The sequence below is a fragment of the Seriola dumerili genome, unplaced genomic scaffold (genome assembly GCF_002260705.1).
Source record: "Seriola dumerili isolate Sdu_G_001 unplaced genomic scaffold, Sdu_1.0 BDQW01002927.1, whole genome shotgun sequence".
Taxonomy (NCBI): Eukaryota; Metazoa; Chordata; class Actinopteri; order Carangiformes; family Carangidae; genus Seriola; species Seriola dumerili.
The window spans coordinates 154,122-178,525 of record NW_019177182.1 but is presented as its reverse complement, the minus strand read 5'-3'; the positions used below and the strand labels follow the sequence as shown (position 1 = coordinate 178,525).

The 24,404-nt window shown below is 44.8% G+C and overlaps 3 protein-coding genes across 4 annotated transcripts in view; all 3 read right to left on the bottom strand.

Moving 5' to 3' along the window:
* Positions 1-3,222: 3,222 nt before the first annotated feature.
* ik (IK cytokine) lies at positions 3,223-10,183 on the bottom strand. Its single transcript, XM_022769387.1, has 20 exons — positions 10,057-10,183; positions 8,846-8,912; positions 8,633-8,725; positions 8,457-8,516; positions 8,069-8,236; positions 7,459-7,573; positions 7,243-7,313; positions 7,105-7,151; positions 6,848-7,011; positions 6,606-6,714; positions 6,491-6,530; positions 6,217-6,394; positions 4,989-5,007; positions 4,754-4,838; positions 4,536-4,619; positions 4,363-4,420; positions 4,136-4,224; positions 3,948-4,056; positions 3,803-3,837; positions 3,223-3,537 (listed from the first exon to the last, which is right to left on the bottom strand). Exons 1-20 carry the CDS (start codon positions 10,064-10,066, stop codon positions 3,510-3,512), a joined length of 1,629 nt encoding a protein of 542 aa, XP_022625108.1. The 5' UTR covers positions 10,067-10,183; the 3' UTR covers positions 3,223-3,509.
* A 790-nt stretch (positions 10,184-10,973) lies between these two features.
* On the bottom strand, positions 10,974-12,467 carry ndufa2 (NADH:ubiquinone oxidoreductase subunit A2). The gene is made up of 3 exons (XM_022769422.1): positions 12,329-12,467; positions 11,265-11,371; positions 10,974-11,179 (listed from the first exon to the last, which is right to left on the bottom strand). Exons 1-3 carry the CDS (start codon positions 12,430-12,432, stop codon positions 11,088-11,090), a joined length of 303 nt encoding a protein of 100 aa, XP_022625143.1. The 5' UTR covers positions 12,433-12,467; the 3' UTR covers positions 10,974-11,087.
* Positions 12,468-13,857: 1,390 nt separating this feature from the next.
* Positions 13,858-24,404, bottom strand: part of LOC111239490 (A disintegrin and metalloproteinase with thrombospondin motifs 2-like) — a 21,163-nt gene continuing 10,616 nt past the window's right edge. The window contains exons 9-25 of one of the 2 annotated variants that reach the window (XM_022769377.1): positions 23,920-24,063; positions 21,739-21,871; positions 20,450-20,563; positions 19,947-20,092; positions 19,779-19,868; positions 19,546-19,628; positions 19,145-19,278; positions 17,682-17,805; positions 17,493-17,573; positions 17,252-17,415; positions 17,003-17,162; positions 16,785-16,917; positions 16,349-16,559; positions 15,965-16,094; positions 15,787-15,861; positions 15,408-15,582; positions 13,858-15,149 (exon numbers count right to left, since the gene is read on the bottom strand). In XM_022769377.1, the coding sequence (XP_022625098.1) occupies positions 14,312-15,149; positions 15,408-15,582; positions 15,787-15,861; positions 15,965-16,094; positions 16,349-16,559; positions 16,785-16,917; positions 17,003-17,162; positions 17,252-17,415; positions 17,493-17,573; positions 17,682-17,805; positions 19,145-19,278; positions 19,546-19,628; positions 19,779-19,868; positions 19,947-20,092; positions 20,450-20,563; positions 21,739-21,871; positions 23,920-24,063 (2,935 nt within the window). In that variant the 3' untranslated portion in view covers positions 13,858-14,311. Of the gene's footprint in view, positions 15,150-15,407; positions 15,583-15,786; positions 15,862-15,964; positions 16,095-16,348; positions 16,560-16,784; positions 16,918-17,002; positions 17,163-17,251; positions 17,416-17,492; positions 17,574-17,681; positions 17,806-19,144; positions 19,279-19,545; positions 19,629-19,778; positions 19,869-19,946; positions 20,093-20,449; positions 20,564-21,738; positions 21,872-23,919; positions 24,064-24,404 lie in introns of those variants that run through there. The other variant, XM_022769378.1, reaches the window with a different exon arrangement.

Below are 24,404 nucleotides of genomic sequence, written 5' to 3'. Positions count from 1 at the left end.
GATGGAGGGATGAAGAGATGGAGGGATGAAGAGGAGGAAGAGAACGTAACTTTCTGAAAAAGAAAAACAAGAGGAAGTAAAGACTCAATCCCATCAGCCACCTCTCCGTCTGCTTCCTGTTTTTATTGAAGATTTCTTACTGTTGTTATTATTATTATTATTATTATTGTTATTATTATTATCATTATTATTATTATTATTAAAGCAGAGTGTTGTGTCAGCCTGAAGGGGGAGGGGCTGAAACTACCTGTCGCATGACCACCTGTGATGTCATCAGGTGGAATACTTTGGAGCTGTAGACTCCTCAGTCCGGCTTCTGGACCTGAACTGGTTTAAACCTGAGAACAGGTGCTGAGTTTTCCCACCTGTAGGGGGCGGAGTCACACCTGAAATCTTTTATAAACGTGTTTTAATGTTTCTTCACTGATGTAAAACTGTGATCTGTTCCAGTACTACTGCAATACTACAATACTGTAGTAGTACTGTAGCTCCACTACTACACCAAGTACTACTGTACTACTACAATAGTTGGTGTAGTAGTGGAGCTACAGTGACTGTTAATTGGGGCTGACAGGACTTAACGAACGCTGATGTTTAACGAGAATCTGCTGCTGTCCAGACGTCGTAAACGCTGCAGCTGTTGTAAGATCTCAGAGGTGATGTCATCATGTACTGTGGTGCAGTGTGACATCACAGGTCTGATCTGGTTCTAATCTTTAACGAGTTTCAAGTTTAAATTCTACATGATGTCACACTTAACGAGGAAGGTGACAACTGTTGCTTAACGAGTGTCACAGCTGATTGGCTGATGGTGTTCCACTGTACAGTTTCATTATCAATAACATTATTATTTGTTTTTGTTTGATGATGTAAAAACTGATCAAATCAATAATTAACACATTTGATTCTGAGGCGTCGTTAATTAGTTTCCACTGCAGGAACCTCAGTCTGTAACCTGGTTCTACACAGAACTGGAACTTTAAGAACCTTTGACGTCTCTGAGGTTCTTCTGTTTGAGGTGGAGACGATATTATTGATTATTGAGGTTTGTGGTTCTATATACGACACAAAGAAACCTCAGAACATGTGGAAGCTGATACTGACGGAACGTGGTGATTCTCTGTCAGAGAACCGACGGTTCTGCAGCTTTAAGGTTTAAACATTAACATCAGTTCCACTCTGACTTCATGTTCCCAGTGCTGGTGATCTGTACCGGTCATACTGGTTGTACTGGTCTGACCAGTGTTACAGTGTGTCAGTGGATCCTCTACCAGTCCAGCTGGGACAATCAAGACATGTACTGGTGCAAATGGTAACAGTGGGTATCTGTACTGGTCAGTATGTAGACCAGTGACGTGAACTGGTTTAGTCCTGGTCCAGGTCTGACGGAATTTAACTGAGTTTTTTTTTACAGTGTAAAAGAAGAAGTGAAGAAACACTATAAAAATAAAATACAACAAACTTAAGTTTCTGTCTGCTCCATGTTCTCACACACACACAGCTGAGAGAGAGAGTGTGTGTGTGTGTTAGTGTCAGAAACAGCCCAGTGTGATCTGATTGGTCAGCTCTGTCATTGAAGTCGACCAATCAGAGAGTTTGATGATAGAAACTGAACCGGATTATAATGATCTGACCTTTGACCTCGCACAGAAGCTCCATCTGTACTAGTCCTCCTGTACTGGTCCATCTGTACTGGTCCACCTATACTGGTCCTCTTATACTGGTCCACCTATACTGGTCCTGTACTGGTCCATCTGTACTGGTCCAGTGTTCAGCTCTGAGGTCAGAAGAACAAGTTTTAACTAAATGACAATCAAATGTTTTCCAGTCAAACCCGAGGGAGTCTGTTTCCTGTGACCAGCAGGTGGAGCTGATTCTCAGTCGATGAAATGTGTTGAGTTCATATGTGAACTGAAGTCAAACACTGGAGATTATTAACGAGGTGTACAGGTGAACAGGTGAACAGACAGCAGCTGTCTTCATGATGATCAGCAGACACTCAGGACCAAACAGGAAGTCTTACAGTGCGCGCTCAGAACCTCAGAGCTGTAAAAGCAAAGACACTTCTCACCCCCAACAGCCGTCATCTTGTCACAGCTCGTAAAGATGGCGGCAGAGGAAGGAGGAGACGTTGTTGTCACTGATGGCGGCTTCATGTCCAGGTCACATGACACAGAAAAATAAATGTCCATTTTAAGTCAAGTGAACTCAGCAGCCGAGAGGCGGGAAACAATCAGGTCACACGATGTGATGTCATTTCCTTTGAGTTTAAGACTACACAACACTACTGAGTACACAGAACTACATGTGAGCGTACAGACACATTCATCATCCGCTTCTTTGAATCATGGGAAACTGAGTGTTAGACCTTGAGTCGATCAATATTCCAGTTGTTAATGATCTTTTATTGACGAGCAGCTGATGATCTTTGTTGTTGAATTTAAATGTTGAGAACAAACACTGAATAAATCAGGTTGTAAATATTCAACTTCAGATTAAAGACAAAAACTAAAATTTCCTCTTTGATGTTCTTCAGGCTGAAAAATCTACTTCCTGTAAGAGCTCCCGGTGGGCAGAGCTCTGAGGCCTCGTTAGCCGCTCATTAACATCTCGTTAGCATCTTCAGAAACATCCAGATCCATATTCATCAGTCCAGCTGTCCATCAAAACAAACACACGGGATAATTAACAAACACTCGTTAGTGTTGTTAATGGTAATTATCAGACTAATCAATCCAGTCGTCCGTCAGTGTTAAACACGTTTCATCAACAACAAACTCTCAGTTTGATCTCTTAACGAGCTGCTGCGTCTTAACAAGTTTAATGACTCCAGTAAAGACAGTGGACCCTTAACGAGGTCAACAAACACTAATGAGTAAACAAACACACAGTTTCCGGTGTAATTAGAGCGGTCATGCCTCTTAAAGAACGAGTCGACGATCTGACCTGGAAACAAGAACCAGGTCTGAACCTGATCCAGAACTTTGATCCAGATCAACTAAAGATCAAGAAACTTCCTCTTCAGGTTTGTTCTGGTGATCACATGATTCAGAACTCATCGGATCCTCACAGACCAGTAGAACCTAATCAACCAGTGGAACCTTATAGACCAGTGAGACCAGTGGAACCTTATAGACCAGTGGAACCTCAGACCAGTGGAACCTCTGATGGTGAACCCTGTGAAATGTGTTCTGGGTGAAAGGTGAGAAAGAGTCAAAGTGAGATCAGAGTTTTATTGATGAGTTTAATGATGATTCATGTTTCCAATCAAACTAATTAATAATATCAGATATTGATTTTAGTGACAGACATATCAACTTACTGAACTTTAAAATAGAAACTAAACTACAGAAGATCATCGTCTGTGACCTCTGACTTCAGACATTTTCAACTATAAATGTATTCACAGAGCAGGTTCGTTATTAACAGATAATCACTGATCAATATAGATGCTGTGACTCCTGCCAGAGAGCAGCAGGAGAGGAGGAACCAAAGAAGGAAGGAAGACTTCAGTATTTGGGCCTCTTCACGTCAACCCTGAAAAATAAAAACACTCTGTTTACTGACCGTATACTGTTTATTTACTGTGTTTACTGTTTGTCTGTTTACTGACTGTTTATTGTCTGTTTACTGTTTGTCTGCTTACTGACTGTTTATTGTCTGTTTACTGTTTGTCTGCTTACTGACTGTTTATTGTCTGCTTACTGACTGCTCTGTGTCATGTTTATGTATCTGGACATGTAAATAGAAGCACTTCCTGCTCTCTTAGGATTGGCTGAGCAGGTGATGATGTAGCACTCACCCGTCCGCCTCCATCTTCTTCCTCTTCTCGATGATCTGACATAGAAACAACAGTTAGTGATGTCATCATCAGCACATTTAAAGTGACAGTGTAATGACATCATCAGTGTGCAGTCTAGTCTAGTCCGGTCCGGTCTCTGTCTCACCGCGCTGATCTTCTTCCACTGCCGGTCTAGTTCGGCCTTCTCATTGGTCTCTTTGAAGCGGCGGGTCTTCCTGCCCTCAGACATCTTGATGCCGTACTGGAAGGCGGCCCTGCAGGGACAAACTTCATCAGCACAGAGCGGCAGGAAAAGAGCACCTGTAAGTCACAGCTCAGGGACACAGCACGTACTTGGGCAGCGCCTCCTTGTTGTTCATGTAGTCGGAGTATTCCTCCTGAGTGTCGAAGTCCCAGCGACCCAGAGGACCCTTCTTATTACCCTGAGACACACACAGCTGTTAACATCTGGACCACGACACACACACACACACACACACACACACACACACACACAGCGCCCCCTGCTGCAGATGCACTGAGGTCACAGAGCAGTGGTGCATGCTGGGAGTCGTAGTTACCTGGTCCATCTTACTGTAGTCCACCTCCTCATCACTGTCCACAGCCAGGTCGTCCATCCTGCAGCGCACACACACACAATTTACTGATAAATAAATACTGATGTGTGTGTGTGTGTGTGTGTGTGTGTGTGTGTGTGTGTGTGTGTGTGTGTGTGTGTGTGTGTGTGTCTTACGTGGCAGGGTAACACTCAGCGTATGAGTTTGATCCTCCAAAGAAATCTCCCAGCTGTTCTTTCCCGTCTCTCCTCTGAGAACCAGTGACCGTGGTTAAAGAACAATACTGTAGTACTACCACTACTACACACAGTACCACTACTAATACTACTACATACAGTACTTCATATATAGTACACTCAGTACTACCCCCCCATCTAATAGTAAAGAAGGATATGGCTCCTGGTTCTGCCATTGGCTGCCTGCTGCTCCTGCAAACTTCTCATTGATCATCTTGATCTGCTCTCTGACTGATCCAGGACCTGCACACAGAGTACTGATCAGCTTATTGATCAGGAGGAGGGAACTGTCTCACACACTCACAGGAAGTGGAAACAAATTTCAATCAATCAATCAATCAATGGGTCTGTTGGCAGGAGATCAATCAGCTTTCATCACATGAAGAGACTCACCTGTGTCCACCTCCATCACCTGAAGACACAGAGACACACAGTTAGCGAGCAGCAGATCTGTCTGTCTCCACCCGTCTGTCTGTCTCCACCCGTTTGTTTCCACCTGTCTGTCTGTCTCCACCCGTTTGTTTCCACCTGTCTGTCTGTCTCCACCCGTCTGTCTGTCTCCACCCGTTTGTTTCCACCCGTCTGTCTGTCTCCACCCGTTTGTTTCCACCTGTCTGTCTGTCTCCACCCGTTTGTTTCCACCTGTCTGTCTGTCTCCACCCGTCTGTCTGTCTCCACCCGTTTGTTTCCACCCGTCTGTCTGTCTCCACCCGTTTGTTTCCACCTGTCTGTCTGTCTCCACCCGTTTGTTTCCACCTGTCTGTCTGTCTGCACCCGTCTGTCTGTCTCCACCCGTTTGTGTCTACCTGTCTGTCTGTCTCCACCCGTCTGTCTGTCTCCACCCGTTTGTTTCCACCTGTCTGTCTGTCTCCACCCGTCTGTCTCCACCCGTTTGTTTCTACCTGTCTGTCTGTCTGCACCCGTCTGTCTGTCTGTCTCCACCCGTTTGTTTCTACCTGTCTGTCTGTCTGCCCCCGTCTGTCTGTCTGTCTCCACCCGTTTGTTTCTACCTGTCTGTCTGTCTGCCCCCGTCTGTCTGTCTGTCTCCACCCGTTTGTTTCTACCTGTCTGTCTGTCTGCACCCGTCTGTCTGTCTGTCTCCACCTGTTTGTTTCTACCTGTCTGTCTGTCTCCCCCCGTCTGTCTGTCTGTCTCCACCCATTTGTTTCCACCTGTCTGTCTGTCTGCACCCGTCTGTCTGTCTCCACCCGTTTGTTTCCACCTGTCTGTCTGTCTGCACCCGTCTGTCTGTCTCCACCTGTTTGTTTCCACCTGTCTGTCTGTCTCCACCCGTCTGTCTGTCTCCACCTGTTTGTTTCTACCTGTCTGTCTGTCTCCCCCCGTCTGTCTGTCTCCACCCCTCTGTCTGTCTCCACCCGTCCGTCTGTCTCCACCCGTCTGTCTGTCTCCACCCGTTTGTTTCCTCCTGTCTGTCTGTCTCCACCTGTCCGTCTGTCTCCACCCGTCTGTCTGTCTCCACCCGTCTGTCTGTCTCCACCCCTCTGTCTGTCTCCACCCGTCTGTCTGTCTCCACCTGTCTGTCTGTCTCCACCCGTCTGTCTGTCTCCACCCCTCTGTCTGTCTCCACCCCTCTGTCTGTCTCCACCCCTCTGTTTCTGACCTGGTGTTCGTCTCCTCGTGGTTTCTCGAAGTAGGCGTGTCTCCTGCTCTTGCTGTCGTCCTCCTTCTCTCTGTCTCTGTCTCTCTCTCTCTCTCTGTCTCGGTGTCTGTCTTTGTCTTTGGGAGGTTTGGAGGACGATGTCGTGGACGGGATGTAGTCCCCGATGTCGTCAAAGATACTAAGACAGAGACAGACAATGGAGACACTGAGTTTACATGCTGTTATCAAGCTGTTGTCAGGCTGTTTACAGACTGTTGAGTTGTGTTGAACTGACCTCAGATCTGCCTCAGGAGCTCTCTTATCATCCAGTTTCCCTGAAACACAAACACAGATGGTTTTTAATAGAACAACACTGTGTGTGTGTGTGTGTGTGTGTGTGTGTGTGTCACCTTTGTCCTTCTTCTTGATCTTCTTGTGTCGTGTCCCCTGTCTGAGGTACGACAGGATCTGAGTCAGTTTAGAGATCACGATGTCGTTGGTGGTCAGAGTCGTCTGAGCCTGAGAGACAAGACAGAGAGCGTTCACTAACAGCAGGTGTGTGTGTGAATGTTCACTAACAGCAGGTGAGCACGCGTGTTTAGGTGTGGGTGTGTGTGTGTGTGTGTGTGTGTGTGTGTGTGTGTGTGTGTACCTCCATGCTGGGGCAGTCGGCTTTGCTGCGGATCAGAGTCGTCGGGATGTCGGTGTCAGTGAACTCATCATCCAGGTCGACCACGTATGCCATCCTGCCCGGCAGGAAGAGCTCGTTCCTCTCCACCTGACCGGACCTGAACACCACACGGTAGATGTTCCGACCTGAAGGGGGAGGAGGGGAGGGGGAGGAAAGGGACGTGTCAGAGAGAATCACTGGTAACTAGTCAGTAACTAGCCAGTTACTAACAGACTCACCAAGACGAGTCTTGAACTCGATCTTCTCCTCCGGCTCCACGTCTTTCCTGACAGACAGAGGTCAAAGGTCAGACAGGTTAGTTCACTGCTGGGAGGCAAAGGTTCCTTCAGTGGATATGAGTTCAGTCGGGTTCTTACTTTGCCTCTTTCTGCACTTTCTCCATCATGTCTTCTTCTTCTTTCTCCTTACTGGTGATCTCAGCTCTCACCTGTAACACAGGTACAGGTTAACACGCTGCAGTCCGGTCTGTACGATGCTGCAGAGTGGGCGTTCACTAACAGTAGCGCTGCGGAAGAGTCAGTGATAAACAGAACAGTCTCACTATAAGAACAGACACGAGTTTATTTACTGACCTTCTGCAGCAGAGCGAAGTCCAGACCTTTCACCAAGTGAGTGTGCTCCATGTCTCCTCCCAGAAACTTGGACTCCTGGATCAGCTGACGACGTTTCTCTGCTGCCGACTTATCTCTGGAGACAAGACAGCAGCACATCCAGGAGCACTGTTAGACTGTTAGCATTAGCATTAGCAGTACTCACGCCTCAGCAGCGAGTCCTACAGCTCTGTAGTTAACTGTACTGTTAGCAGTGTTAGCATTAGCAGTACTCACGCCTCAGCAGCGGGTCCTACAGCTCTGTAGTCAGCTGTACTGTTAGCAGTGTTAGCATTAGCAGTACTCACGCCTCAGCAGCGGGTCCTACAGCTCTGTAGTCAGCTGTACTGTTAGCAGTGTTAGCATTAGCAGTACTCACGCCTCAGCAGCGGGTCCTACAGCTCTGTAGTCAGCTGTACTGTTAACAGTGTTAGCATTAGCAGTACTCACGCCTCAGCGGCGGGTCCTACAGCTCTGTAGTCAGCTGTACTGTTAGCAGTGTTAGCATTAGCAGTACTCACGCCTCAGCGGCGGGGCCTCCAGCTCTGTAGTCAGCTGTACTGTTAGCAGGGTTAGCATTAGCAGTACTCACGCCTCAGCGGTGGGTCCTACAGCTCTGTAGTTAGCCGTGGTGCTGATCAGCTCCGTCTCTTCGTAATCTTTGTTGACTCCGTCTCGTCTCTCTCTCGCTCGGTCTCTGTACTTCTCGGCGAGCTCTCTCTCTCGCTCCATCTCCTGCTGCCGTAGCTTAGCATAGTAACTGCAACAAAGCAATATAGAGTAATTAATTATCAATGATATGATCAGATGAGCTGAGGTGGAGGATGCTGTAAAGGTCAGGTAAACAATCGTCGGTCAAACAGCTCCTCAGGTTGCGCTGCAGATTACTCTGAAGTTCTGCCTGTGTTAGCATGTTAGCTGCTAACCATGCTAGCAGTGATTTAATGTGCACTTTACATCCAGGTTACAGACACACTCACCTCTTCTTCTTCCTCCTCCTCGCAGCAGGATCCTCATCCTCATTGTAGTCCCTTGGCATTCTGGGAAACAGATAACAAATAACCCAACAAATCATCTTCATCACCACCATCATCATCATCATCAGTGTAACATCAGACATGAAGCGTCAGCAGTGTTTCCCTCCTTCATCACTCACTCATGGTGTCTGGACTTGGAGGGCGGGGCTGAGGAGGGCGCCGCCCGCGGTGTCATCAGTAACTTCCTGAAGTCATCATTGGTCAGTTTAGACCTGAAGAGACACGCCCAGGTATGTTAGCACGCAGACAGACAGGTGAGGACAGACAGTTGAAGACAGACAGACACACAAACAGAAAGGTGAACACACAGACAGACAGACAGGTGAACTCACTGAGCTGCAGCTCTGTGGTCGTCGACCTCGTGGCCGTCAGGAGCCAGGGGGTTGGAGTAACTCTCAGCTGGAGACAGGAAAGAGGAAGTTAGTGAGTGATGTGTGATGACATGTCACTGCGTTCCATTTTAAAAGGGGAGGGGTCAAACATCTAATTTGGTAATGATAATAATAATATATGATAAAACTATTAAAGAGTATCTTTAGGTCACCAGGTGAATCAGGTCACAGTTGAGAGCAGCACTGAAATCAACCAGTTAATTTCAGGTAGGCTCTTTGCAGCCTGTGATTACACCTGATAATAAACACTCAGTGATCAGTTTATTAGGAACATTAAACTGATGTAGTCTGATACAGTCCTCCATGAAGGTTTTAATCTTCATTTGTATTAAAATAGTATCAGACAGATGTTGATGATCATTGTGGAGGACTGGTGTGTGGAGCTGTGTTACATTATACAGCTGTCTGTTATTTACCTACTTTCACGGATAGAAATGGGCTGGACAAAATAACAGAAACACCTGGACGCCACGGTAAGTGTCCTTATACAGCAGCAGTTCTGTGTTGGCATATCAGTTCTAATATCAGTTTATCGCTAATCAAGGATAGCGATAATCTGATAAACCGTATTGATCGATGCCTTATAGAACGGAGAAAGTTTCCTGCTTTAGTCATAAACTGCTCAATAACCTTCATGAAGCTCATCTGCTGCTCTGGGTTCCTCAGTGACTGTTCAGCTGTTTGAACTCATTGTGCAGGACTCGGTTATAAACAGAGTGCTAAACACAAACAGTTGTTGACTGTGACTCTGGGTTTAAACCGAATTAAAGAGCGAGTTCTCTGCGGAGTTTCATCTCTGTCCATCAGGTCACATTAGTCTGAATGACGCAGCTTTAAACCGGCAGAAAGTGAACGGAGTCTGGTGTGGTGTTTCCGAAGAGCTAAGCTAAGCTAACTGGAACTCGTCGCTGTGTAGAGCGATGTGACGGTTTGGTTTTAACACCACCGACTCTTCTGTGTTAATAATCCTGTTTAACTAAAGTTTGATCTGTTCTGTTATTTTATAATCGGGACTAAACTGAAGTGCTACTCTGTTGACTTCAGCTAACAGCTAAAAGCTAGGCTCGCTGTTACTGCAGGCTAACGGTTCGTGGCAACTCCTGTTATTGAGCTGGTCGACCTCCAGCTAACATGTTTCAGGACTAGCTTACTTTCAGGCATCTCAGCGGAGCGTCGCTTCTCCCTTTCCCGGTGAAAACGAGTCTGTACCGCCACAAACAAACAAACCGACGGTCTGTTAGCTTCAGCGAGCAGCGGCTCTGTCGTCACTTCCTCTTCAGGTAGAACTGACAGACAGCGCCGCCCGCAGGAGCCCGCGTTCACCGCACTGTAGACCTCACGGTGCAGATGTGTGAGCGCCGCCCCCTGCAGGTCAACACAGGCACTGCGTCCAGGACCTCAGGGACCAGCCGGTGGTTCTGCTGCTTCAGGATTAGATCCAGTCACATTAAACTAAGGATCGATCGATAGATATATACTTATATAGATATTATATATATTATTATATATAAAGCCCCGCAGACAAACTGAAGCTCCATCCTCTGTGGACAGCAGCAGCTAAAGGCTCCAACATGCGAGTGTCTGTGCAGTAAAACATCAGAGAGAAGGCTTATTAGGTTAGATTTAATATAAGGGTAGACACAGAAACAGTCAGTTCATTTAGTTTTTACCTGCAGCTGCTTCAGAATCATCCACACACCATGAAAACTTCTTCAATCCCATAAAAAAAGCTGTGAAAGCTTCTTAAAACTTCCTAATAACCCAATAAAACCTCCTTAAATCCTTGAAAGATGCTTATAATCTAATTTAATCCAGTGTCATTCCCAGTAAGAAACATTATGAAACCATGTGATCGCTCATTACAACCATAACATTCCTTAATCTCCACAGTAAAACTCAGTGGATTGCCCTTAAAACCCTAAGAAACCCCTTAAATTCTATGAAAACCTCCTTAAATACCAATAAACTCGTGAGATCACCAGTCAAACCTTGTGAACTCTGATTAAAACATAACAGTCTGATAAATTTTCATGTTTTAAAAAAAAGTGAATGAATGAAGGAAACAGAGTGACATTAATAATATTCATGTTTATTCACATCAACACATTTACAGACAAACTAAAGGAAACAGGTGAGTCCATCCAGGACTGAACCACTTCCTGCAGGGGCGGCGGGGGTGGAGTTAAGGTTTGGACTGAACCAGTGTCTGCAGAGCTTTGGCCACCTGATCAGCTGACATGTTGTCCACTGATACGCTGCTCTCTTTACCGAAATCTGAAGACAAGACAGAAACATCTTCATCATCATCTTCATCATCTTCATCAGACTGACCCCCATGATGCTGTGTGGTCAGACTCACCGTATCTGGCCCAGACTCGGGCCTGGACTCCAGAACACTCTCTGATCAGGATTGGGAAGTCTGGGTTGGACTTCTTCAGAGTGACGTAGTGCTGCTCCACAAAGTCTCTGAAGACACAGAGACATAGTCAGAGCTGAGGTCAGCTGTGACCTCTGACCTCTGAGGTCATCAGAGATCAGAGGGGAATGATGACATCAGGTTTTATGTTTTTAAACAAACAACTGCATGTGGACTTGAACTTTGTGATTCCAATACATCCAGTTGAACCTAAGTGCTCACCTGTCCCCTACCTGTCCTCACCTGTGAGGTCATAATTCCTGGTGTGCATTAACAGTGTGGTTCCAGCACTGGAGGGGTTAATGGTGCGTTCAGGCTCTTCCTGTTATTCTGATGTTATGCTCTCACGTTTAACATGATTTACGTCAGCTTCAGTTCATAACTAACGATCGAACAATTGATTATTAGTTTCATCTGTTAAACCACAGGAAACAGTTTATAATAAAATATAATGAGTAACAGAGACCAGCAGTCCAAAAACCAGACCTGGACCTGGTCTGATTGATTAGGAGGCCCAAGATCTTGGATCAGGTCTCAGCTGATCGATTAATCTGTGACTAATATTATAATTATTATCAATAGATCAGTGGTTATGTCAGTGAAGTGTGCAGGTCACGTGGTGAAGATTCATTAACTTCGTTTCATTTGATCAACAGTAAAAACAAAGATTCAGTTTGTAACATGTCACACTTCAGTGTTTCTGTTGATCAATAATTAATCTATTAGAAAATAACTTTTACATTTCCTGTCGATCGATTAATCGACTGATGGTTGCAGCTCTGACGCAGATGAAAACTGGAGAATCTGTCGTTTTATATTTAAACATCACTTCACTGAGTCCGATGCTAAGCTAGCTAGCCGTTAGCTGCTCTCAGGTCATTCTGCAGTTAGCTGTTAGCAGTTAGCTGTTAGCAGTGTATGTCTATGATGCTCGGCTCTCTAACAGTGTCTCGGTGGCTGTTACCACAGCGGCTCTCTCTGCCTCTGCAGGCCGGCTCGGAGCTTACCTGGCCCCCTTGCTGGCCGCGGAGGTCTGGCAGAGGTGGACGCGGATCTCTCGGAGGTTTTTAGCCAAAGTGGAGCCCAGACTCCGGACTGCGGCGGCCGCCATCTTAGCTCTCTGCTACTCGTCAAGGACGAGCAGTGGGTTATTACAGCCCGGAGTTTATCCTGCCAGGCACGAGTCAAGCACTGTTTTTCTCCCTGAGTCTCTCCTCACAGGCACCGAGCCCCCCCCCCACCCCCCTCCGAACTTTCTAATTAATTTACTAGCTGTGAAATATGATACGCATTGTTATAGAAATTAAAATATGAAAATATATTTCGTGAATTTCCCTCAATAATAATAGTCAAACAATATATCTAATCTAAATATATCTATATGATAAATATGTCTATGGTCTAACATATGTTCTGTACTTTAAATACTCTAAATACATTTTTCAGATAATATTTCTGTACTTTTATTTTTTAGGATTTCAGGATTTTTACTTCTGGACAATTCTGAATTTTAGAAACACACCAGTTAATTAATCAGGACAGTGAGGCCCTGATTAACTGATTATTAAAACAATACAATATCTTTACAGTAATAATAATATTCTTTATGGGATCATTATGGAGAAAAGGGTTCTATGAAAATACATTTCTTTAAACCAAAGTCTTAAAACAGAATGGACAATCCTCAGCTCAAAAACAAAAACAAACTAAACTAAACTAAATAAACACTGGTTTTATTTTATTCATTTGTGTTTTTTTGGCTTACATTTCTATTCTTATTGCTTAAAAGAATTATTTTTTCTTTTATTACTTATCATTATCATTATTGTTATTATTAATGTTGTTTTTAATTGTCAGCTCAGTTCACTTTAGTTCCAGTTGTATTGCTGTTCTAACTGACTGAGCTGAGACGTTTGTGCTCGTTATTTGTCTGGATTAAAAATGACAGATAAATGAAGACAGAACATGAAGTTGAATGATTGTTACTGACGTGATTAACAGACCAGTTTCACCTGGTGAAGCTGCGTCTGACTCTCTCCTTTTTCTGATGGAGGGAAACAAACATGTCTGATCCCACACAACACAGCAGGACTCTGATCTGAGTCTATGTCAGACCAGCAGCTGATCCCGACAGAAACACAGACCACAGGTAAAAACTCAGCAGCTCATTATTTAATCAGAGATCGTTAGAGGTCTGATCGTCACCTGTGGAGATTCAGTCTCACTGTATGTCCTGATGTGGACAGCTGAGGCAGTGCTGGAGGAAGAACCCAGGTCTTTTACTAAAATGAAAATGTTCTTTAACACAAGTAAGAGTGGTGCGTTCACAGTCTCTAGGTTCTGATGAGGTTCACGCGTGAAACACGAGTGGATTCTCCACAGACCTGAACATGACCAGGAAATCTGTGATCTGAACAGATGGTTTTGTAGAGAACAGAAAGAACTTGAGGCTGTGACTGAACAAAACCAGATGAGGTGTAACAGTCTCTGTGTTTAACAGTGAACAGATGTTCATGATGACATCAGCAGCTGGATAACACTTTGCTTTATTTAGAAACAGGATTATTTGGTACAAACATCATGACTGTGAAAACCAGTGAAACCCAAACAGACCAGGAGTTTGAAGCAAAAGTTTCCTCATTCTGAGTTCAGACCTCAGACCTTCAGCTTTAAGACTTCAGCTTTCAGACTTCAGACTTAAGACCTCAGCTTTTAGCTTTCAGTCTTCAGACCTCAGACCTTCAGCTTTCAGTCTTCAGACCTCAGACCTTCAGCTTTCAGACTTCAGCCTACAGACTTTGACTTTAGGACAGTGAGCTTTAATGAGAGGTAATAACTGTAAACTGTAGGAAACATGAAGGTAAGCATTGAGTCAACTGTTTGTCGTGTCCTCGGCTCTGCAGTCTGTTTCTGTTAGCGTTAGCAGAAAATGAGCAAGCTGCACATGCGACATCATAAGTGAACAATAAACTGAACTGAACAGGAGGACTTTAGTGTTTTGATAATCCAGGTTGTCTCCGGTCAGTCCGGCCCTCTCTGCTCCTGCTCGTCCTCTTCAGAAGGTCCTGACGTCTTTTCTCATTCAGAAGCTCCTGGATACGTTTGTTTTGTGTCCGCTCGCGGAACGGTGGCATCCGCGGCACAAAGTAGTTCTGCTGTCCTCTGGTGATGTCCCCGTCCAGTCCCACGATCCGGTACGGGACCTCGTCTACCGAGTTGTTCTCCTTCTTCAAGAGTGGGAAGAAGGAGGACAAAGATGTCGGCATTGGTTCGGTTTCTGTCAGATTAATTTCAGTTTGAAGACTCCGCCCTCCTGATGATGTGGACGTGATGATGTCATCTGTATCAGCTGCTGTTGTGAGGGGGAACGACGGCGACAGAGTTGGACCATCAATAGTTACCATAGGAAAGTTAGCAGGGGGCATTGTGGGAGTGGTAGTTTTCTTCTTGAATAGATGTGGTGGAGCAGTTTTTCTTGGACGCCTTGTAGTAGTAGTAGGAGTAGTAGTAGTAGTAGTAGTGGTAGTTGTGGTAGTAATAGGAGTGGTAGTAGTAGTAGTAGTGGTGGTAGTAGTAGGAGTACTTGGAATGATATCTGTGGTCTCTGAGTTAACTGACGGATCCTCGTATGACGAGTACTCAACGTAATCGTCATAATCCACATAGATGAAGTCGGTGCTGCTCCTGCTGCTGGGGGGCGGGGTTACACTGAAGCTGGGATGTGAAGTGCTGATGAGGTCAGTTATGATGTCACTGTTGATGTGGCTGCTGTCAGACCAGGTGGATGGGGATGCTGACGTCATTGTGTCCATGGTCACAATCCCTGAGCTAGGAGACAACAAGACAAAGACTTTATCTTAAACCAATTTGAAAACAATAAAACTTAGTTTTTATCTTGATCAGTTGAAAAGTTTTCAGCAGAATATTTTTCTCTCTTCTTCTGGAAACCTTCAGATTATCAGTGTTTAAACAAGATTTTTTTTTATCACTCAGATGTATCTGTTTCATCCATTTGATTAGTTTGGATATTTTTAATGACCCACGTTGGGTTTGTTGTTTATGTGTTTACTCCTTTCTGTTCCTGACCTGCTGCTGGCGGTCGGCAGACTCGTGCTACTGAAGTTGCTGAAGTTCTCAGAGTTGTTGAAGTTTCCCTCGCTGCAGGATTTGCAGCACATCTGCCGGTATCCGGCGATGGCGCAGTACCGACTTAACACCTCCATCCGACAGAACACCGACCGGTCACCACGGCAACGCTGCCCTTAGGACAGAGCAGGAGCAGCTGTCAGAGTCAGACTCCAGCAGAAGTGAAACAGAGTTAAAGTAGAGATAAAAAATAATTTTTATCAATCTGAAAACCATGTCAGAGTTCAACGACCTGAGGAACAGCCAAGTCTGAAGAGAGGAAAAGGAAGGAGGAGAATGAGAAGGAGGAGGCAGCAGGAGGACGAAGAGTCTGTTTTACTGGAGGAGGTCTTTGCAGCTGGGAAGTCTGGGTTGGACCTGGACAGCCACTGGATGATGGCGTTCTTCTGGTCGCCTGCAGGGGGAGACAAACACACACTCAGCACTGTGGGCTCCCAGCATCCCTCCCTCCACTCCTCAGTAGACAAATGTATAGAATGTGATTGGCCAATGCCTACCGCTACAGGGCGGAGCCTGGCAGGTGCGCGTTCTGATTGGTCGCGGTTCGCTGCAGTTTCCAGCTGAACCCTCGGGACTCGAACACGCAACCTGACGCTCCTGAGTCCCATTTCCACAAGATAATGAACACTACAAACACAAAGACAATGATCAGATTCAGATTCTAACTGATCAGTTATTGATCTGGTGTTTTATTAACAAAACACCCTAAAAGAAGCTCCTAACTCTCCGACTCGTGGTCGTTCAGAAAGAAGAAGTTAGTTAGAGAAGGTAGAGTTTTTCTAGAGAGAAAGAGGGCAGAGGTGGTCCATCCCATGAGGAGGACCCCTGGTGGTAAAATAAGGAACCTCTCTTATGTTCTGCCCCTGTTCTAAGTCCTGTACCGGCGTCCAGGGCCCAGCTCGCCACACGGCAGGGCAGGGGAAGCGATTGCAGGTGCGTTTCCCGTCCGGACGCTCGTCCTGACAGAGCTTGCTGTGCACCGAGCGCTGCTGTTTCCCCGGGCTGGACTCCTGTTGGCAGCTCACCCAGCGACGCTGCCACCCGGTCTGACCACAGGAGGCGCTGCAGTCCTCCCAGTCTCCAGTCACCCAGCTGAGGGGGAGTAAAGGAGGAGTGAAGAATAAACCTTGTTTTCTGATTGGATGAGACGTGCTCCAGCATTTTACTTTACTATTAATGGTGTTTACATGTTAATACATCAACATGTTTTCACATATTGACCTGTAGTACGTTACTGTGGTGACCTGTAATGCGTTACCGTGGTGACCTACCATGGTGACCTGTAGTGCGTTACCGTGGTGACCTGTAGTACGTTACCGTAGAGAGCTGCAGGCTTCCGTGTTGCAGCTGCGGCTGATGGCTCTTGGTTTGTTGATGTTGGAGCAGAACATCCTGTGAACCATTTTCCCATCAGCCTTTCTCCTGCAGCCAAACCTTGTGTACTGTTTCCCTGGCGACCAGAGATCACTGTTAACAACACGTGTTACCCTGGTAACCAAAAGCATAGGCTGTCACCCAGCAGCAGAGTCGTGTACCTCCACCACAGGGTTTGGAGCAGTGCGACCACTTCTTCAGCGCCCACTCGTAGAAAATGGCGTCCTCCTGCACCAGGTTCGACTCCAGTGAGGACTGGAGGCGGTCCTGGATAATGTACTTATAGGAAACCGTCACCTTGGAGTCACCATGGGAACGGACCTGATGCACAGAAGCACAGTGGCGGTTGTTGTGGTTTAGTTTCTGATCAGATGAACAGGTTGGACTGTGACCCATGTTGATGGACTGACCATGACCAGGACTCCATACTTCAGCGGTCCCGTGGTCACGATGGATTCCTGCTCCTCCGTGTGGTTGTACTCCCATGCGACACCCTTCTCGATCACCACACGGGATTCTGGGAGCTCGTCTTCATCGTTGAGGAAGAGGTGACCTGTCTCCTGGTTCTTTACCGCTGCAGCAGAAAACAAGAAAACTAGGTTTGTAGAAACAAGAAGCGACAGGAGATCATGTCGTCCTCCCTCCTCCTACCCAGGATGTGAGGAGTCCCTTTGAACTCCTGGATCAGCAGGTGTCGCGCTCCTTTAGGGATCTCTAGGATCTTCAGGTAACCTAGGTCAGAGAACCAATAATCAATCACCAATCAATCATCAACTGATAATAAAACTGAGGAACCCTAAAGTTCTCCAAAGGTTCTCTTGGACCAGTTCTTGCTCAGACCTTCTTTCTTGGTGCTGCGGGTGAAGTTTCCTTTGATGATCTTGCAGCTGGAGTTATCTCCTCCACAGACTCCACATCGATCCTCCTGCTGGTCTGAAGCGATCTGTCCATCACAACCTACATGCTGCATGAGGAGATAGGAGACAAGGAGAGTGATGATCTTCACTCTGTATTAAACTCTGCTACAGAATCACATCATATGACATATATAAATATCGGACAGTAAATCCAAGCTTTTGTCTGATCAACGTGATCATTTAATAATCAATCATTAATGTCTCTGATAAACACACAGCACAGTGCAGTGTAACAGGGCTGTGACAGTTAATTCTGCTCCGTTACAGCGAACTGTGCTGCCCCTGGAGGCAGACGGCAGGAACTGCAGGGAAAGTGATGGTGAGGAGACCAGACACTGAACTCGAAGCTAAGCTAGGCTAGTTAGCTTTTAGCTCGACTAGTTTATCTGTGTTAATTTTTTCTCCAGATTTTGGAGAGTCAAAATTTATTTTTAATCACAGGTGAGAAAAAGTTGGTGAATTAGCTTTCGCTAAAGTTAGCTATAGAAAGTAGTCACTGCACTTTAGCTCCTCCAAATTTTACTTCCTGTTTAATATTCCTCTGTGTGGCGACGGTCAGAGCAGCCATTTTGTTTTCAGGTTGTCTGTCCGTCCGTCTCATTCTTGTGGACACAATATCTCAGTAACACCGTAATGGAACTTCTTCAAATTTGGCTCAAACATTCACTGTGACTAAAGGACAAACTGATTAAAATTTGGTGCCTAAGGTTAGAGTTCAAAGGTCAAGGTTATGGTGACCTCATAAAACATGATTTTGGCCTTGTGAACGCAATATCTCAAGAACTCATTAAGGGAATCCCTTCACATTTGGCACAAACATTCACTTGGACTCTAGGATTAATTGACTAGATGTGGGGTGTCAAAGGTCAAAGGTCAAGGTCAGTGTGACCTCAGAAAACATGGTTTTGTTCTTGTGAACACAATATCTTCTTCAAATTTGGTAAAAACATTCACTAAGACTCAAGGACAAACTGGGGGTCAAAGGTCAAGGTTAGTGTGACCTCAGAAAACAATTTTTTTGCCATTACTCAAGACTTAACTCAGACACAACATTTCACACAATGGTTAATATTTAATATTTTCTATGACTCTGGATGAACAGGATGTGACCTGGAAGGTTGGAGGAGGAGCTGATTCTAGTTTTCCTCAAAAATGACACAATTCTGTAAAAATAATTAAAAAGATAAAACAGACGTGAAAAGGTCGGATTCTACTAACCTGCGTTTGAGTTTTGATTTATAAACACAGTTACACTGGGTCAGTGTCAGTGTCAGTGTGATGCTAATCTGTAGCAGACCTAGTTTATCTACAGGCTACGCTGCACAGTTACAGTGGAAACAGTAAAAGACAATAGAAAAACACGAGAATCTGAAACACAATAAAGACCTCACACTCTCCTCGGACGCACACGCTGTAGTCGTCGCCATAGGAACATGGTGTCCCATCATGCACCATTCTGTTCATGGAAACCACTGCCGCTGTTTCCTTCGACTGACAGTACAGACGACATCGCTCATCAGCTGCAAGCACACGGAAACATGGCTCATGTATGTGACTGAGCTACTTAAGGTGGAAAATTTAAGGTGGAATTTTAAATGTTTTCAGACTTGAAAGAGTTAAAAGAGGAGAAGCCACAAGTTTCCCTCCAGAAACAGTCATGACTGATGACTTTAACATGTGCACACACACGCACACGCACACACGCACGCACGCACGCACGCACACACACACACACACACACAGACATAAATGAAATGTAGAGTGTGTGTGTTTGTGTGTGTATTTACGGTCAGGGTGTTGGTATGGCAACCAGTGATGTTTCCGTCCTTCATGTTCAAAAAATGGATTCCAGACTTTACACTGATCCTCCCTGAAAGACAGAGACACATGAACCTGCAGGAGAACACAGAGAGCACAGAGAACACAGGAGAACACAGTAGAACCATAGATTTACTGACCTGAAGTCAGTCAGTAGAACACAGTAGAACAGTAGAACATAGTACAACACAGTAGTACTGACCTGAAGTCAGTCAGTGGCGGACACTCCTCGTGGCTGCACAGCTGGAACTCGTAGCTGTTTCCGAAGCAGGTGCGCCCCCCGTTGGCTGGACTGGGAACAACAAGAGGTTAGCGTCTCGGATTGGTGCATCTGTTCTATGACATCATAGATGATTGACAGCTCACTCACGCTGGGTTGTCGCAGCGTCTGGTCCGAAACCTGACCCCGCCCCCACAGGTCCTGGAGCAGCTGCCATATGAACTCCACGATCCCCAGCCGCCATCTTGTCTCAGGAGGTCAGGGGTCAACTTCATGCAGAAACCTTTGAAGCAGTGCTTGAACGAGAGACAGTTACCATGGAGACACATGTTATGTCATCACAGAGCTGGAGTCGGGATGTGATTATCTTAGCTCAACATAAAGACTGGAGGCAGGGGGAACCTGCTAGGCTACGCTAAGAAACCAAACAATACGTCTCATCACATCATCAGTTATTAGCTGCTGCCATGGAAACAAAATGTGTCTTTGTTTTGTTGTTAGTCAACATTTTTATTTACTGGGTAAAATCCAGTGGAACCAGTTTAGTGCTGGTGGCGTATTGACTGACAAACTGAAGGTCTGAACCCGTGATATGTGACAAAACAAGGACATTTCAGACGTGTCCCTTTAACCTGACCTGGGTATATCCTCACCTTCCCTGGGCCGCACTTGGTCCCGTCAAGCGGCGGACCTTTCTTGGTCTTACAGAAGAACGGGTTGTTATAGTCGCTGCACCACAGCTGTTTACAGGGGTCAAGGGTAGTGTACTGCAGAAAAACACAAAGATCTTCAGAACGTGTCGAGAGAGACACAATGGTAAATCATGAAGATCAGACAGAAACAGACAAAAACAATGTTCAGGAGAAGAAGGTGTCACTAAAACCCAGAGTTTTAAATCTGAGCCAAAGAAACAACAATCAGAACAAAAGTGAAATAACCTGTTGAAGCTTTTCTGCACTTCAGAAAGTCATTTCATCATCATGTTGAAATGTTGGAAACTCCCTGAACAAAGAGTCACACTCAGATTAAAGGCTGCTGATAAATCTGATGTGTTCGTGTAAATCGTTTTCTGTGTGATGTCATCTCACAGTTAACATCCCGAACAGATGTGATGTTGGTCTCCGCCCTGAAAACACATCTGTATACGTCTTAACTGAAGAATTTAACTCCTGTCACATCAGACCCTGTGCAACATTTTAATCCTGGAAAAGCAGGAAAGTCTGTGTTAATGGTCTGTTAGCTGAAAAACATCCTCCTCCTTCCTCCCTCTGTAAATGTGGAATAAACAACACCACACTATTCCAGCCAATCAGCAACAGCGGGCGTTTGACTGCTACACCTAAAAACACCAGTTTGCTGAGTGGATTCATTTGGTTGGATGAATTAGAAGTGCTATGCTAGGAAGTTAGCTTCCTTGTTAGCTACAAACCTATGGTCCTCTCTTCAGTCACTGTAGTTTTGTAAAAACAATCTAAACCACTTACTCTTACCAGTTTTCACTCAGCTGTGTTTGTGTTTTCTATTATAAGGTTTGTTTTTCTTCCGCTGTGAGAAAGACGATCCACCTCCACACTGTGTCATTGCCTTGGCAACGAGCTCCCATGAATATGGGAGATGGAGCACTAAAGAGGGACGTATTTGTTTTACTGTTGAGTTCAAGCATCAACAGTCTTTGTCCAGAATCTCTTACTGCACCTTTAAGTCTTATTTTCTTAAAACAACTGAACTCAATTTTTCATATTTGGATTTCATGTCGGTGCGGTGTGAGTGTAGTTTTACGTTCCTCAGCATTTTTCAGTCAAATAAACTTTTGATCAAAAAATTGAATACATTTTTGAAGTGAGTTTAGGGGGAAATATTGAGACAAGTCGTTAAATCAACGGATCATTATGTGTTAAACACGGTAAAAACATTACATGAGAACAGACTTTAACAGACTTACTGCAGTACAGAGACTGTATCCTGGTCCAAAGTCGAAGCGACACTGTTGGTCCATTGAGTACTGAAACCCTGGCAACTGAGGCTGAGACGGCCAATCGTGGTTAAACGGGTCGTCACGGAGACAGTCGTACGAACTGCAGACAGAGAGACAGAGAGTAGTATCATGTGAAGTATCATGTGTAGTATCAGCAGTAGTATCATGTGCAGCATCAGCAGTAGTATCATGAGTACTATCAGCAGTAGTATCATGTGCAGTATCAGCAGTAGTATCATGAGAAGTATCATGTGCAGTATCAGCAGTAGTATCATGAGAAGTATCATGTGCAGTATCAGCAGTAGTATCATGAGAAGTATCATGTGCAGTATCAGCAGTAGTATCATGAGAAGTATCATGTGCAGTATCAGCAGTAGTATCATGAGAAGTATCATGTGCAGTATCAGCAGTAGTATCATGAGAAGTATCATGTGCAGTATCAGCAGTAGTATCATGAGAAGTATCATGTGCAGTATCAGCAGTAGTATCATGAGAAGTATCATGTGCAGTATCAGCAGTAGTATCATGAGAAGTATCATGTGCAGTATCAGCAGTAGTATCATGAGAAGTATCATGTGCAGTATCAGCAGTAGTATCATGAGAAGTATCATGTGCAGTATCAGCAGTAGTATCATGAGAAGTATCATGTGCAGTATCAGCAGTAGTATCATGAGAAGTATCATGTGCAGTATCAGCAGTAGTATCATGAGAAGTATCATGTGCAGTATCAGCAGTAGTATCATGAGAAGTATCATGTGCAGTATCAGCAGTAGTATCATGAGAAGTATCATGTGCAGTATCAGCAGTAGTATCATGAGAAGTATCATGTGCAGTATCAGCAGTAGTATCATGAGAAGTATCATGTGCAGTATCAGCAGTAGTATCATGAGAAGTATCATGTGCAGTATCAGCAGTAGTATCATGAGAAGTATCATGTGCAGTATCAGCAGTAGTATCATGAGAAGTATCATGTGCAGTATCAGCAGTAGTATCATGAGAAGTATCATGTGCAGTATCAGCAGTAGTATCATGAGAAGTATCATGTGCAGTATCAGCAGTAGTATCATGAGAAGTATCATGTGCAGTATCAGCAGTAGTATCATGAGAAGTATCATGTGCAGTATCAGCAGTAGTATCATGAGAAGTATCATGTGCAGTATCAGCAGTAGTATCATGAGAAGTATCATGTGCAGTATCAGCAGTAGTATCATGAGAAGTATCATGTGCAGTATCAGCAGTAGTATCATGAGAAGTATCATGTGCAGTATCAGCAGTAGTATCATGAGAAGTATCATGTGCAGTATCAGCAGTAGTATCATGAGAAGTATCATGTGCAGTATCAGCAGTAGTATCATGAGAAGTATCATGTGCAGTATCAGCAGTAGTATCATGAGAAGTATCATGTGCAGTATCAGCAGTAGTATCATGAGAAGTATCATGTGCAGTATCAGCAGTAGTATCATGAGAAGTATCATGTGCAGTATCAGCAGTAGTATCATGAGAAGTATCATGTGCAGTATCAGCAGTAGTATCATGAGAAGTATCATGTGCAGTATCAGCAGTAGTATCATGAGAAGTATCATGTGCAGTATCAGCAGTAGTATCATGAGAAGTATCATGTGCAGTATCAGCAGTAGTATCATGAGAAGTATCATGTGCAGTATCAGCAGTAGTATCATGAGAAGTATCATGTGCAGTATCAGCAGTAGTATCATGAGAAGTATCATGTGCAGTATCAGCAGTAGTATCATGAGAAGTATCATGTGCAGTATCAGCAGTAGTATCATGAGAAGTATCATGTGCAGTATCAGCAGTAGTATCATGAGAAGTATCATGTGCAGTATCAGCAGTAGTATCATGAGAAGTATCATGTGCAGTATCAGCAGTAGTATCATGAGAAGTATCATGTGCAGTATCAGCAGTAGTATCATGAGAAGTATCATGTGCAGTATCAGCAGTAGTATCATGAGAAGTATCATGTGCAGTATCAGCAGTAGTATCATGAGAAGTATCATGTGCAGTATCAGCAGTAGTATCATGAGAAGTATCATGTGCAGTATCAGCAGTAGTATCATGAGAAGTATCATGTGCAGTATCAGCAGTAGTATCATGAGTACTATCAGCAGTAGTATCATGTGCAGTACTCACTGCAGGTACTGGTGCAGCTCCCTCCAGCTGCACCTGGACCAGTGGTATCGATGGAAAGTGGCCTGAACCCGCGGAGACATGATGCTGCCCAACGGCACGTCGTCAGCACAGTTATTCGCCTCACCGTCATGCTCCATACCCAACCTGAAGACAGACAGGGAGAGAGACAGACAGACAGAGAGAGAGAGAGAGAGAGAGAGACAGAGAGAGAGACAGAGAGAGAGAGAGAGACAGACAGAGAGACAGACATACAGAGAGAGAGACAGAGAGAGAGACAGGTTATGAAGACAAACAGCAAATTCCTGTTTATCTTCATTACGTTGAAATGGTAATAAAAGTATTGAATCTTGGAAAATGTAAATACATTATAGTAAAGACAAACACCTGTTTCTAGTCCTGCCAATCAATGAAGTGTGTGTGTGTGTGTGTGTGTGTGTGTGTGTGTGTGTGTGTGTGTGTGTGTGTGTGTGTGTGTGTGTGTGTGT

Bases quoted from the DNA above. Each gene is read 5' to 3' on its own strand.
- ik (XM_022769387.1), bottom strand. The intron at 3,838-3,947 runs GTGAGACAGAGA...TTTCTATGTCAG, and splicing joins AGTGGAAGAAGATCAGCGCG to ATCATCGAGAAGAGGAAGAA. The intron at 3,538-3,802 runs GTGAGTGCTACA...TTTATTTTTCAG, and splicing joins AAGAAGATGGAGGCGGACGG to GGTTGACGTGAAGAGGCCCA.
- ndufa2 (XM_022769422.1), bottom strand. From the start codon at position 12,432: ATGGCGGCCGCCGCAGTCCGGAGTCTGGGCTCCACTTTGGCTAAAAAC. The intron at 11,372-12,328 runs GTAAGCTCCGAG...CTGTGTCTTCAG, and splicing joins GCGGCCAGCAAGGGGGCCAG to AGACTTTGTGGAGCAGCACT. The intron at 11,180-11,264 runs GTGAGTCTGACC...TCTTGTCTTCAG, and splicing joins CCGAGTCTGGGCCAGATACG to ATTTCGGTAAAGAGAGCAGC.